Source organism: Condylostylus longicornis, unplaced genomic scaffold (genome assembly GCF_029603195.1).
Source record: "Condylostylus longicornis isolate FDR11 unplaced genomic scaffold, ASM2960319v2 ptg000848l, whole genome shotgun sequence".
NCBI lineage: Eukaryota > Metazoa > Arthropoda > Insecta > Diptera > Dolichopodidae > Condylostylus > Condylostylus longicornis.
The window spans coordinates 16,292-29,002 of record NW_026578790.1 but is presented as its reverse complement, the minus strand read 5'-3'; the positions used below and the strand labels follow the sequence as shown (position 1 = coordinate 29,002).

At 45.2% G+C, this 12,711-nt stretch overlaps 1 protein-coding gene across 1 annotated transcript; it reads right to left on the bottom strand.

Annotated features, from left to right (window-relative positions):
* Positions 1-9,808: 9,808 nt before the first annotated feature.
* On the bottom strand, positions 9,809-11,272 carry LOC129618374 (NADP-specific glutamate dehydrogenase-like). The gene is made up of 2 exons (XM_055533128.1): positions 10,316-11,272; positions 9,809-10,267 (listed from the first exon to the last, which is right to left on the bottom strand). The coding sequence occupies exons 1-2, from the start codon at positions 11,270-11,272 to the stop codon at positions 9,809-9,811; spliced, it is 1,416 nt and encodes a 471-aa protein (XP_055389103.1).
* Between the last annotated feature and the right edge of the window lie 1,439 nt (positions 11,273-12,711).

Below are 12,711 nucleotides of genomic sequence, written 5' to 3'. Positions count from 1 at the left end.
TCCATGCATGTTGGAACTTGCGGCTGGTTTTTCTTTTGTTAGGGCGTTGCGAGACTGAGTCGCCTTCTCTAAGAGTAATGGTCTCTTTGTATCTTCAGCCGTCAAGTTGGGGCACACCAAATATCTGTACATGCGGCACATTTTTAGAGGTCTATCGTCTGGGACGGTACCGTCAGATCTGATATAAAATAGAGAGTCTACGAGAATGGAATCCACAAATTGTCGGCGTTTTTTTACTTCAAGGGGAGAAGATACGTGGAGCCGATGACTGTCAGAGAAGAAGACTCGGCTGGAGATACTCCAGCAAGCGAAGGACTAGCCGGAGTTCAGTGACATGCTGGAAGCTTTTGAGCAGTGTTCTGTTCTCCAGGGCTGGCCAATCTAGGTCAGGAAGAGAGGTTCTTCTCAGGAAAAGTCATTTTGGAGGTGCCCACGTATCGAGAGGAAGAAGGGTGGAAGGTCCCCTCTCGAAAACACAGTAAGCATCTGAAAACGTTGGGATTTTGATTATCTCCTCTACCGCTTGCAGGTTTTCGCCAAGCACGCCGTTTATGTAGCCCCTCCCCAGTCTTGTACTCTAGACTCTATTCAATTTAAAACTTTTTCTATTGTTTAAACTTCTAATCACCAATTTTCAGGGAAAGATGAATGTTTGCTACACAGTGCCAAAAACGTTGAGCAGCTCAATCACTAGATTCGAAGTCGTTTTTAGGAATGTGTGAATCCACAGCAAAAACACCGCACATCTCTTCTTACTTGAAGAAATCGAAGTAGAAGGAAGGGCGAACGAGGAAGGTAATCATAACCCCAACCTCCGTGAACACTTACTGTGCTTTTGCAACCCTGAGTTGGGGCACACCAAACATCTGTACATCTAATGGCGGCACAATTTTTAGAGGTCTATCGTCTGGGGACGGTACCGTCAGATCTGATATAAAATAGAGTCTACGAGAATGAATCCACAAATTGTCGGCGTTTTTTTACTTCAAGGGGCGAAGATACGTGGAGCCGATGACTGTCAGAGAAGAAGACTCCGGCTGGCGATACCCCAGCAAGCGAAGGACTAGCCGGAGATGCTCGGAAGTTCAGTGACATGCTGGAAGCTTTTGAGCAGTGTTCTGTTCTCCAGGCTGGCCAATCTAGGTCAGGAAGAGAGGTTCTTCTCAGGAAAAGTCATTTTGGAGGTGCCCACGTATCGAGAGGAAGAAGGGTGGAAGGTCCCCTCTCGAAAACACAGTAAGCATCTGAAAACGTTGGGATTTTGATTATCTCCTCTACCGCTTGCAGGGTTTTCGCCAAGCACGCCGTTGATGTAGCCCCTCCCCAGTCTTGTACTCTAGACTCTATTCAATTTAAAACTTTTTCTATTGTTTAAACTTCTAATCACCAATTTTCAGGAAAGATGAATGTTTGCTACACAGTGCCAAAAACGTTGAGCAGCTCAATCACTAGATTCGAAGTCGTTTTTAGGAATGTGTGAATCCACAGCAAAAACACCGCACATCTCTTCTTACTTGAAGAAATCGAAGTAGAAGGAAGGGCGAACGAGGAAGGTAATCATAACCCCAACCTCCGTGAACACTTACTGTGCTTTTGCAACCCTGAGTTGGGGCACACCAAACATCTGTAACATCTAATGGCGGCACAATTTTTAGAGGTCTATCGTCTGGGACGGTACCGTCAGATCTGATATAAAATAGAGTCTACGAGAATGAATCCACAAATTGTCGGCGTTTTTTACTTCAAGGGGCGAAGATACGTGGAGCCGATGACTGTCAGAGAAGAAGACTCCGGCTGGCGATACCCCAGCAAGCGAAGGACTAGCCGGAGATGCTCGGAAGTTCAGTGACATGCTGGAAGCTTTTGAGCAGTGTTTCTGTTCTCCAGGCTGGCCAATCTAGGTCAGGAAGAGAGGTTTTTCTCAGTTAACTATTTCAACGGCCGAAAAGTCATTTTGGAGGTGCCCACGTATCGAGAGGAAGAAGGGTGGAAGGTCCCCTTTCGCAGTAAGATCTGAAAACGTTGGGATTTTGATTATCTCCTCTATCGCTTGCAGGTTTTCGCCAAGCACGCCGTTCATGTAGCCCCTCCCCAGTCCTTATACAATCACTGGAGAGCTCTGTCATTTGATCAATGCTCTTTTCTAGTGTACTGAGAGTACATTTTGGTTCCCGAGAACTTGATCAGTGTTGCACATTAAAGTTCCTTTTGTGCTACGTATGTTGTGGTTTCGATGAAAACTGAGAAAAGTATTTTAATACCGATTTGAACGCGCAATTTTGGATTGCGCATTCGGGTGGCCACGAGGACGTCCGCGGCCATATTGCGGTTGCCCGTAGAAATGCGACCGAACTAGTTTCTCCCTCCTCTTCTCCCTTGGGGCTGGTCAAAAGAGTCGCCAGACATCAATCAGAAAACCGTGTTTCTTACCCTCATTGTAGCTTCCCCGCCCCTTCCGGGCTCCTGCAATTCGCAGATGCGAGATATCAAGACCGTGCTCTGAGTGTCAGTAATGGGACATGGCCCTCCTACTTTTGAAATTCGCCATGATATTGAGTTGCTCAAGACACTTGAAGGGGAACCCAAAAAATGTTCGGCAAAGAATATATGGCTTACAATAATATCGGTAACTCCGTCTTTTTAAAAGCTGTCACACTTGGCAAAAAACATCTTTATGGATCGAATAGCAGTGTACCCCTAGAGAAGGCGGCTCAGGCTCGCAACGCTCTATGAATTAAGGGTTGCAAAACAGTAAGTGTTTCACGGAGGTTGGGGTTTCTGATTACCTTCCTCGTTCGCTCTTTCTTCCACTTCTCAATTTCTTGAGGTGATTGATGTGTGGGGTGTTTTTTACACAAAGCGACTCTATATTTAGCTGCTCAACTTTTTTGACACTTTGCAGCAACATTGAATTGGAAAAGTTTAAAACAATTGAAATATTGAACCGCGAAAAAGATCCTCTTCGCAATTTTCGATGGATCAAACTGTTGATTCTACAACTGGACGCGCTCTTTATCGAGTTGCAATAGAAAGAAAAACTAACAGAATTATTATAAACGTTTCCTACTTGTGTGTTGTGCTACCATCTGGTTTTCATGTGGGTGGCTTTCAAGAAAGCATTGTTTGCCATCGTGTCCTTCTACAAGAAACAACTTCACGCTAATCAATCTCGTTCACTCAAGCCATTCTTGTTCAAGCAAACAGTGATGACCACTAAAGTTCTTTTTTCAGGCGCCAAAAACTGTGATCTCCGTGTCGCCGCTGCTGCTTAAACTCGAACCTCTGCTTGCTCGTGGGGACGGAGGAGCACTTCGCATTTGCTGAGCTCCTGTTACGGCAATGGAAGCCAATTCGTCAGCTGTTGGCTTGCGCTTGAGCAGCTCTCCTGATGCAGTTGTGGCGCCAGCCAACAATCGCGCTTGCGCTGAGAAAGAGATCAGTTTTGTGATGGGATGACCGCTGGTCTCCTACCTGGAGTCAGTTCTGATTTCGCTTTTGGGGGCACCGGTCATTTTGGGCGCTGGCCTTGGTGATGCAGCTGCGCGTCTTGGTGGGGATGGAACTTCTCGAGCCAGGTGGATTTTTTGCACCTGATGACGTGATAGAGCGAGCCTTGGCTTTGGAAGGATTGCAATAGAGCGGCACTTCTGCTCAGACGGTGGTCCTCTTAGCGATCTGTGTTCAATGCGGGCAACTGATCGTTGAGGACGCAAAGTGAGCGGACGCGCTATTTTTTTCTATTGAGACAGTTTGAGAGCGCCGAAGAGCGACAGGGATTCTTTGCTTTTCATCAGATATTTGTTTTGTTAAGTCGCGCACCAAGTCTTTTAGTCTGCTTGCTTCTGTTCTCTCTTCTTTCATCTCGGTGCGAACTTTTGTTAAGCCCCCTTTCCAACGACTCAACCTGGCGTTCTAGATCATGAGCCTTGCGATTCAATCCTTCTCTTTCCAGAGTCCATTCAAATCGGACTTCTTCTACTTCGCGCAACAACCCTTCGACGCGGTCCTTAAGCATCGAGTTTTCCTCCAATGCAGCTTGCATCCGCTTCTCAGAGTCTTCCTTGCTTCGTTCAGCCGTCTTGAGTTTCATCTCCCATTCAAGCACCTCAACAGAGACCCTTTTCTTCAACTCATCCAGCTCCCTTCGCAACGCTTCTATCTCTGCTTGCAATTTTCTCTTTTCAGCGTCTCTTTCCTCGATCTTCTTCTCCAAGGATCTGTTGGAGACACGCGGTCGAATCGTCAAAAGCATAAAACAGGTACCTACTTTTCTTTTTGTGCATTTCTTGCTAGTCCGCCCTTCTAGTTCACCGATCCTTGCCTTCAGCTCCTTGATTTCTTGGCTTTTCAACAAAATTTCCTGGTCCAGTCGTTGGACTTCTTCAGTTAGTTTCTTGCTTTTCGCCTCAGCTTTTTCCAATTCCTGACTTTCCAAAGATAATTTTGCTTTTAATTTCAACATGGCCCTATTCTCCTCTTCAAGCTCGTCTCTCAGTCGTCCTCAACTGTTCTTGAGCTGCGGACTTTTGCTCTCCTAGCTGCTGCAGTAGTTTTGTCATCTCCTGTATTTTTTCCTTCAGTAGTCCATTCTCAATTTCTAATTGTTTGCGCTTCTCAGTAAGAATTTCGACTCTGAGAAACTAACGGAATTCACAGTACACAGGAAAGTAATCCACTCACCGCCTTTTGTATCCTACAAGCAGGGCACTCCCCTTGATCTCATCAATTTCTCTTTGCATTTGCTCTTCGATAAGTCGTTCAAGCACCCGTCTGATAATGCCTTGCAATTGATCGCTACTTCCTGACTCAACTATTTCGACTCTTCGAGGCCTGACAATTGGTTGTTCATTACGATCCAGCCGAGCCAGAACATCCTCCAAGTTTTGTTTGAGAGTTTCATTTTCTTTGCTCACTCGTTCATGGAGCAACGAGACAGCATGGTATGTTTTCTGTTGCTTCGAACGCTCCGCTAACAAGTTCTGAAGTTCCCTGCAGAGAGTGAATCCGCAGTGCAGGTCATCATCCCATAGCACGATCTCGAATTGTTTCAATTTCTCAAGCTCTCCACATTTCATGCGGAAGTGCTGCACTTCGAGAAGCTCTATTAACCTTCTTTGCTTCTGTTCTGTTCGTTGTTGCGCCTCTTCCTTCCGCTTGCTTTTGTCCTTCATCCGAACCATTCTCCTCATTTGGCATTCAACTTCTAACTTTTCCTTCCAACAGCTTTCTAGCTTTTTTTCTAGACATTCAATATCCTTCAGCTTGATCTTTCCAGAAAGCCACAACTTCACGGTCCCGTTTTCTTCTGGGGAAGGCGTCACCCGTTCTGGCCCTAGTGATTCTTTCTTTTCTTTCCACTGCAGTTCCCCCAGCGTCCCCGGAGATGAAGCCTCCACCAACCCTAAATCCTTGCATCGATCTGCCTGTAAGCCCTTGAGTGTGGATGGTGGCGCTTTAGAACAGGAATGAATTTCGAATAAGTCTTTGCAAAATTCATGAGTGATCGCTGATGCCACAGGATTGACAGTACTACCTTGATAGCATTCAGCCATTATCGGGCCTTAACCGTCGGCTTACAGGAGCATCATCGATCGTGCGTTTTTTTTCTTGTATGCAGCACGTTGTGACATCTCTTTTGTGGACTGCAAATTTTTGCCCGTCTCGGTGCATTTTTTTTTGAAAGATTAAAGTTAAACAAATCATGATGCGTCTGTTTTTTCCTGTTTTGTCTTCCTTTGCTGAGGCTTTCGTGACAATTAGCGTCCCAGAAACACATTGCTGCCATTTTCTTGTCACAACTAATCACAATGGGTTTTGCTTGCCTTTCATGGATGCTGGAACCCACCACCTCTCACTAAGTAAGAACTAAGTGCAAACACTCCCGCAGAGATCGTCGCCCTCAGATCAAAGAAGCGTGACGAGAGGTCTACATGTTGTCGACCTTAACTGTTGTGGCCTTGAAGATGAAAAAGAATGTTCAGAGAAATTAACAGTTCATACATCTGCAGCTGTGGCCCCGAACCCTTTGCTTCATCTTCACCGCAGGCTCAACGGTGTATCGTTGTATCTCGGCCCACTCGCAAGCAGGGTTAGCTACCGGACCGGAAATTGACATTGATTCTTGTTGTTCAGACCAAACTCTACCTTGCAGAACCGGCAGAGCCCGAAGCGCTACAGTCTGGCGGACGACGCGAGGAATCTCAAACGGTACAAAAGAAACCAGAAAAGAAGCTTGACAAAAGCTTGACATGGCCAGCTTTGATTTGGAGTCTTTTGTTGTTCGGAAAGCTGCTGTGGGTTTCTACAAGCAGTTTGTTTCGACAAAGATCCATTGTTAGTTTTTACAATCTAAGATCAAGTTGTGAAGATGGGAAGAATGGTCTACAAAGGTGTCCAGACAAACAAAATCAGAAAAATGAATAAAAAGGAACTAAAAACCTGGAGTCTATTTTCCCTTAATAAAGTCTTCGTATGAATATTCTACGTAACGCTTGACCTGAAAATCAGAACGATCTGAATAGAATAAATAGCTGACTTACGGTTTGATGTCCTTTCGAATGATCTTTAGTGGAAGGAACCCGATGGAATGTTGGAGTCACGTGTGTGTCCACAAAGATGTAAGCCGGAGTCTTTCTTGGAGTTTCGATATTAAAATGTTGTTCCTCCTCCTCTTCTTCATCTGTTTCAAACGCGAAGCTCTCAGTTTTCTCCACTAGGACCGCTTTGGGACCGACAGTAGTTGGATGTAACGTCTCGAGCTCACCATTATCGAAGGTTACAATATTCGACTGCCAGGGCTTTGAATGAAGTGCGTGATCATCGGAAACCATTAGCTTCGCGTTTTGCTCTTCATCATCATCATTGTCGAAAACAATCAACTTCGGTGCTGGATGCTCTACCATGGGCTTTGTTTCGTCGTCATCGTCTAACTCTGGGCCTGTATTTCTCAGTTCATCACGATTCGCGGGCAGGTCTGATGGATGAATGAATTCCATTTTTTTTCCACCCGAAGGAGAAGCGGTTTGAAGTGTTGCACCATATTGATCCGTATCGTGCACAACGCCCTGATCATCCACCGTGAAGAAGGTGTATCCTGCTACTTGAAGATCCACATCGGGAGCCAAGTCTCGTGGAGTTGCTAATTGACCCTCTGTGCCATTTGTACAAAAGAAAATAAGTGCGATAAACAAGATTCGCGAAATCATGAGCAACTTGCGGCTTAAAATGAAAGATTTTTGCTTTTTGTTTTCATTGTTTACAGATTAACAACCAGAGCAAGCAGGATCTTCAAAATCAAAAACTGATTCTGATCTGCATTGCTGACACAATCCAAAAACACTATCAGTGAAGTGAAAAACAGTCTTTGAATTTCTTGTACTTTTTTCTAGTAGAACTGTTGATAGGCCCCTGGCATTTGCCAAACGTATTCTGCGGGAGACTCTCCCTCGCAAATTTGGGGGCCATAGAATGCATAGTACAGCTGCTGCTGCTGCTGCTGCTGCTCCACTGAGTCGCTATAAGGAACGTATTCCTCATAAGATTGGGGAGGGTTTTGTGTGTAATACAAGTCTTGTTTCATCTGCTCAGCTGCAAGGGTCTGCTGTTGGTGTTGCTGCTGCCTGAGAGCTTTGGCTCGAGCGCGTCTTGCAGAACGTGGAATTGGTGTTGGATTGTTTTGTCTTTCAATTCTTGCTTTCATTGCTTCCTTCACTTGAAAAATCGGATGCTGAGCCTCAATCCCGACAACAATTGCTGGTGTTTTTTTTGGTTCCTTCTTTTCCTCCTCTACCTTTAAACCCGGCCATTCATCTAGCGCCGGCTCAACTCTCGGGTCTACAACTTGCTCTAATCCACCTATAAACCGACATCATTCAAAACAAAGCATTGATCATGCTGACCCCCAATAAGACCTTCATTGAGTTCCTGTTTTTCACTGGATGCTTTTGTCTTTCGTTTTTTCCTTGGTCGTTTTTCATCATTCTTTCCACCTTCTTCTTCAGCTTGTCGAATCATCTTCTCCCATTCCTTTTCCGTCGCTGGGCTATCGTCAAGTCCAGGGACAAAAAACTCTTCCTCGTTAAGTATTTGGCTGCGGCGTCGTTTTCGCTTCTCATTTGATGCACCTTACCAAAAAAACTCATCATATTTTCACACTCCCTCTCAGACCTCACCATATGGCAGTGTATCTTGCTCCAATCGTGGAGCTCGTTTCCTTTTCTTCCTCAAGGGTTTCGGCTTTTCTTCCTGATCCTGATCTTCAGTCATTAAGACTCAAATTGAGTTACGAAAGATTTGGACTCCTGGGAAAATCTGTTTTTCTATGATCAAACGGCCATTTTTGTCTGTCCCAAATTACAATTTACATGCTGCCATAAATGTTAATAGGTTGGATTTTCAACCCCTAGTAAGAATGTGACTAGCTGCCAAAGGCTTCGAAACGCTTGAATGAATAAGAATATGATCGCAAAAATGTGCATGGCATGCTAGTCAACATTCTTGCGCAGCAGAGACGCTAATCTTTCAAGCGATTTTGACTGCGACGCCTCTTCCTCGGTCGGCTCAAAGCAGGGAAAATACGTTTCGCATCTGTGGAGATAAATGAATCCCACTCTACAAAAAGAAGCTCACCTTGCAGACCATCTGTCAATCATGGCAGCATTGTGCTGGAAAGAACCCAATTTCACTGGTCAAGAGAGCTAGCTACCTTACCATCCAAAAACTAACAGGAGTCCGACAAGGCCCCCGATAATTTTCAGTTGGCCGACATTTCTGATATTAAAACACGTACTCCTACCGCTTCATTCGTTCACCTTACGTCATGACCATCTGGTTCGAAATCTCTAGGGCACTGGCGTCCTGCAATCAAATTTTCTAGCGGGTGTGACAACGCATCGCTCACCGTAATCTCTGTTGCATTTAAGGCAAGGCCACACTGTTCTACAGGAGTCCATGAACGTCCTCTTAGCAATACGATCCTCCCCTCGCTTGAAACGCTGCTGCTCTTGGCACCTTCCCCTATAAGTTCCCAACGGCGAGCAAACAAATCCAGTCGCATCGGCTGCTATGACAACAAAATCATCAGGACACGGAATTCTGAAATCCACGTGTAAAGCACTTCAAAGGGGGACCTTCATCACCTGAAGTCTCGATCACAAGCATCTGGGCGCCGCAAAATTGCTGGATCTGTAAACTCCCATTGGGGAGGAAAGTCTCGATCCTCTATCGGGTTTGGAGCCCCGTCGGATGTAGCTGAAAAACAATTTTTAAGCACGCTGAGTGGAGTAGCCACGTTTCACCTTCAGTTATCGCCTCTGCGAAATTCTCGTCCTGAACTGAATAGAGGTTGAAAAACCCTCTGAAACATGAAACAACATACCTAACTCGGAGTCTTTTTCAGGCATTCTGTTAGTGAAGAGAAACGATGAGATGGCACAACAAGTAATTCTCACCCAGCGACACCTAAGGCCAAGGAGTTTTTTGCTGCAGTTCCTATTCCATGCATGTCATAGTGGAGACTAATTTTCATGTCCACCGCGACCAACATGGCTGGGTACAGTAAGATAAGCCCGATGCGCAACATCATCCGGAAATCATTAAGATCTTCATGAGAAATTTTTGTTTTCAGGTGTTTAATTACTCAAAAAACACGTACGATAATTTGCATTTATTGCTATGCAAACAAACATTAAAACTTTCAGGACATCGGAAACCAAAGAAAGAATAGATACACTAGCTACTAGAACCTTCAGCCGTGATTGGCCGTCGCAAATAATTATTCATTATATATCACTATGGAAAACAAAAGCCGCTAGACGCAACCTTGCTCAATGACGCTATCTGCAACCTTCAGGAATCCTGCTATGTTCGCGCCCATTTGAATATCTCCAGGATGACCATACTTCGCTGCAGCCTCCTTGCAGTTCTCATAGATTGACTTTATAATATTTTTCAGTTTTTCATCAACTTCTTCTCGGGTCCATGCAGTACGCATCGAGTTTTGGGCCATTTCCAGTCCCGAGACTGCAACACCTCCGGCATTAGCAGCCTTCGCAGGGCATAGAATGATGCCACTTTGTTTGTAAACATCGATGGCTTCATTAGTTGATGGCATATTGGCGCCTTCCACAACACAGAGGCAGCCGTTCTTTGCAAGCATCCTCGCATCGCTTGCATCGATTTCATTTTGGGTAGCAGATGGAAACGCATACTTCACATTCTGGATGTCCCAAGGTCTCTTCCCTGTGAAGAACTTCGAACTTGGAAAAGCCTACAGAGACAAGCCGGATGACCAGACCACCATTCGCTCCCAGCTTACGGCGCAGTAGTCAGAAACACGACCTCTTCGCACATTTTTGATCTCCATCATTTTCTCCAACTTTTCTGGAGTAAATCCTTCAGGCTCATAAACGTAACCAGAGCTATCGGACATCGTCAAGGGGACAGCTCCGAGATGGATCAGCTTCTCGATCGTATACTGGGCCACATTTCCAGATCCAGAAATCAAACAACGAGCTCCCTTCAAGGGAACGTTGTTGTCCTCTGACCAGTTTTGAGCGAAGTACACGGCACCATATCCCGTAGCTTCGGGGCGGATCAAGCTCCCTCCCCAGTTAAGAGCCTTCCCAGTGAGAACGCCTTCGAACTGATTCATCAACCTCTTGTATTGCCCAAACAGATATCCGATCTCCCGACCCCCCACATTGATGTCACCAGCTGGAACATCTGTGTCTGCGCCGATGTGGCGATAGAGGGAAGTCATGAAACTCTGGCAGAAACGGAGTATTTCGTTATCTGACTTTCCCTTAGGATCGAAATCAGACCCGCCTTTCCCTCCCCCCATTGGCAGTCCCGTTAGACTGTTCTTGAAAATTTGCTCAAACCCCAAGAACTTAATAACACCGAGATTGACAGTTGGATGAAAACGAAGCCCGCCCTTGTAGGGCCCTAGAGTTGAGGAGAACTGGACGCGGAACCCTCGATTGACACGCTGGTGTCCGCGATCATCCAACCACGGAACGCGAAAGACAATAATACGCTCTGGTTCAGCAATTGTTTCAAGAACAGCAAGATATTTCGGTTCCGCCTTGAAGAGCGGGGTCAGAGAATGTAAGACTTCGCTGAATGCTTGAAGAAATTCTTTTTGATCGGGATCTCGCACTTCGACTTTCTTATAAAGGGACTCAATTTGCTCTTCAATAGGAACACTTTTAGCCCAAGAGAAACGTCCTGTCTCATCACTGTTGACGACAACATCGCAAGATTGTGGACTCATGAACGCCAATGGATAGAAAACGTATGGAAAGTGAAATGGAGGGAAAGGTGTTGGATGGGAATCGACATGCGCATGCGAATACGACTTTCAGGACTGTTCAAAATAAAAAATCAATGAAACGAAGAATGAACACAACCAGCTGCACAGCCACCAAAGGAATGACCTTCATCACTCTCAACGCTACTTTCACTCGATAAAGCTCCTTCCAAACCTTCTTCACTGCAACAGCAATGCTTGGCTTGGTGAATAAAACGTTTTGGCCGAAACCGCAGTCTTCCTTGAATGTGATACCGCCGCTCTGAACCCAAAAGTTTTTCATGGTGGAGTGTGCCAAGTCTTCCAATATGAAGGGAAATCTCCCTCGCCAGTTCATCGGGAAGCGACCCCTGTACTTGAGGTGTCAATCGGACGTCTCGAACTCTTTCTTCGGATGGACGAATGATCTTCTCAGCTAGTTCGCTGCCTTCTGTTATTCCCCTCTCTCGACTTGGTGTCAGATGTCCTGGTGGACTCTTTTCTTCGGAAGACATCTTTTTTGAAAGACTTCTTTCATGCGAAGGAATTTGTCTTGGTGGACCCTTCTCTTCGGAAGACATCTTTCTTGAAAGACTTCTTTCTTGCGAAGGAATTTGTCTTGGGGGACCCTTCTCTTCAGAAGACATCTTTCTTGAAAGTTCATGCGAAGGAATTTGTCTTGGTGGACCCTTCTCTTCAGAAGACATCTTTCTTGAAAGTTCATGCGAAGGAATTTGTCTTGGTGGACCCTTCTCTTCGGAAGACATCTTTCTTGAAAGACTTCTTTCTTGCGAAGGAATTTGTGTTGGTGGACTCTGTTCGTCGGAAGACATCTTTCTTGAAAGACTTCTTTCATGCGAAGGAATTTGTCTTGGTGGACCCTTCTCTTCGGAAGACATCTTTCTTGAAAGACTTCTTTCTTGCGAAGGAATTTGTGTTGGTGGACTCTGTTCGTCGGAAGACATCTTTCTTGAAAGACTTCTTTCTTGCAAAGGAATTTGTTCTGGTGGACTCTTTTCTTCAGAAGACATCTTTCTGAAGAGAGTTGTTGAAAGAGTTTCTTCTTGCAATGGAGGCCTCTCTTCAGAAGACATCATGTTTGCAAGACTTTCCTCTTGGAATGAAAGCTTTTCAGCATTCTGATAAACTTCTTGTCGTGTTTCAATTTCTGGATTTTCGATGATTTGAGGAGCTTCAACGGATGAAACTCCCCCCAATGAAAACGTTCGTCGCTCTTCATCACTTCTAGCAAATTCTTCACCGAGTGCCTCTAATTCTACTCGACCTTCCATCAATTCTGGCGATAAATACTCCGAAGCGTCAATTCCAGCGGCATTCAGTTGATCAAGAAATGAATTAAAGTGACTCTTCATTGAATTGTAGGCTGTCTTCCACTCCTGTTCGCGCTTAAAACATTGATGAAG

What these genes read in the sequence shown, in the direction of transcription:
- LOC129618374 (XM_055533128.1), bottom strand. Translation starts at nt 11,272, where the DNA reads ATGAGTCCACAATCTTGCGATGTTGTCGTCAACAGTGATGAGACAGGA. An exon ending in GTGTTTCTGACTACTGCGCC is followed by an intron (nt 10,268 to 10,315) that starts GTAAGCTGGGAG and finishes TTGTCTCTGTAG; the next exon opens with GCTTTTCCAAGTTCGAAGTT.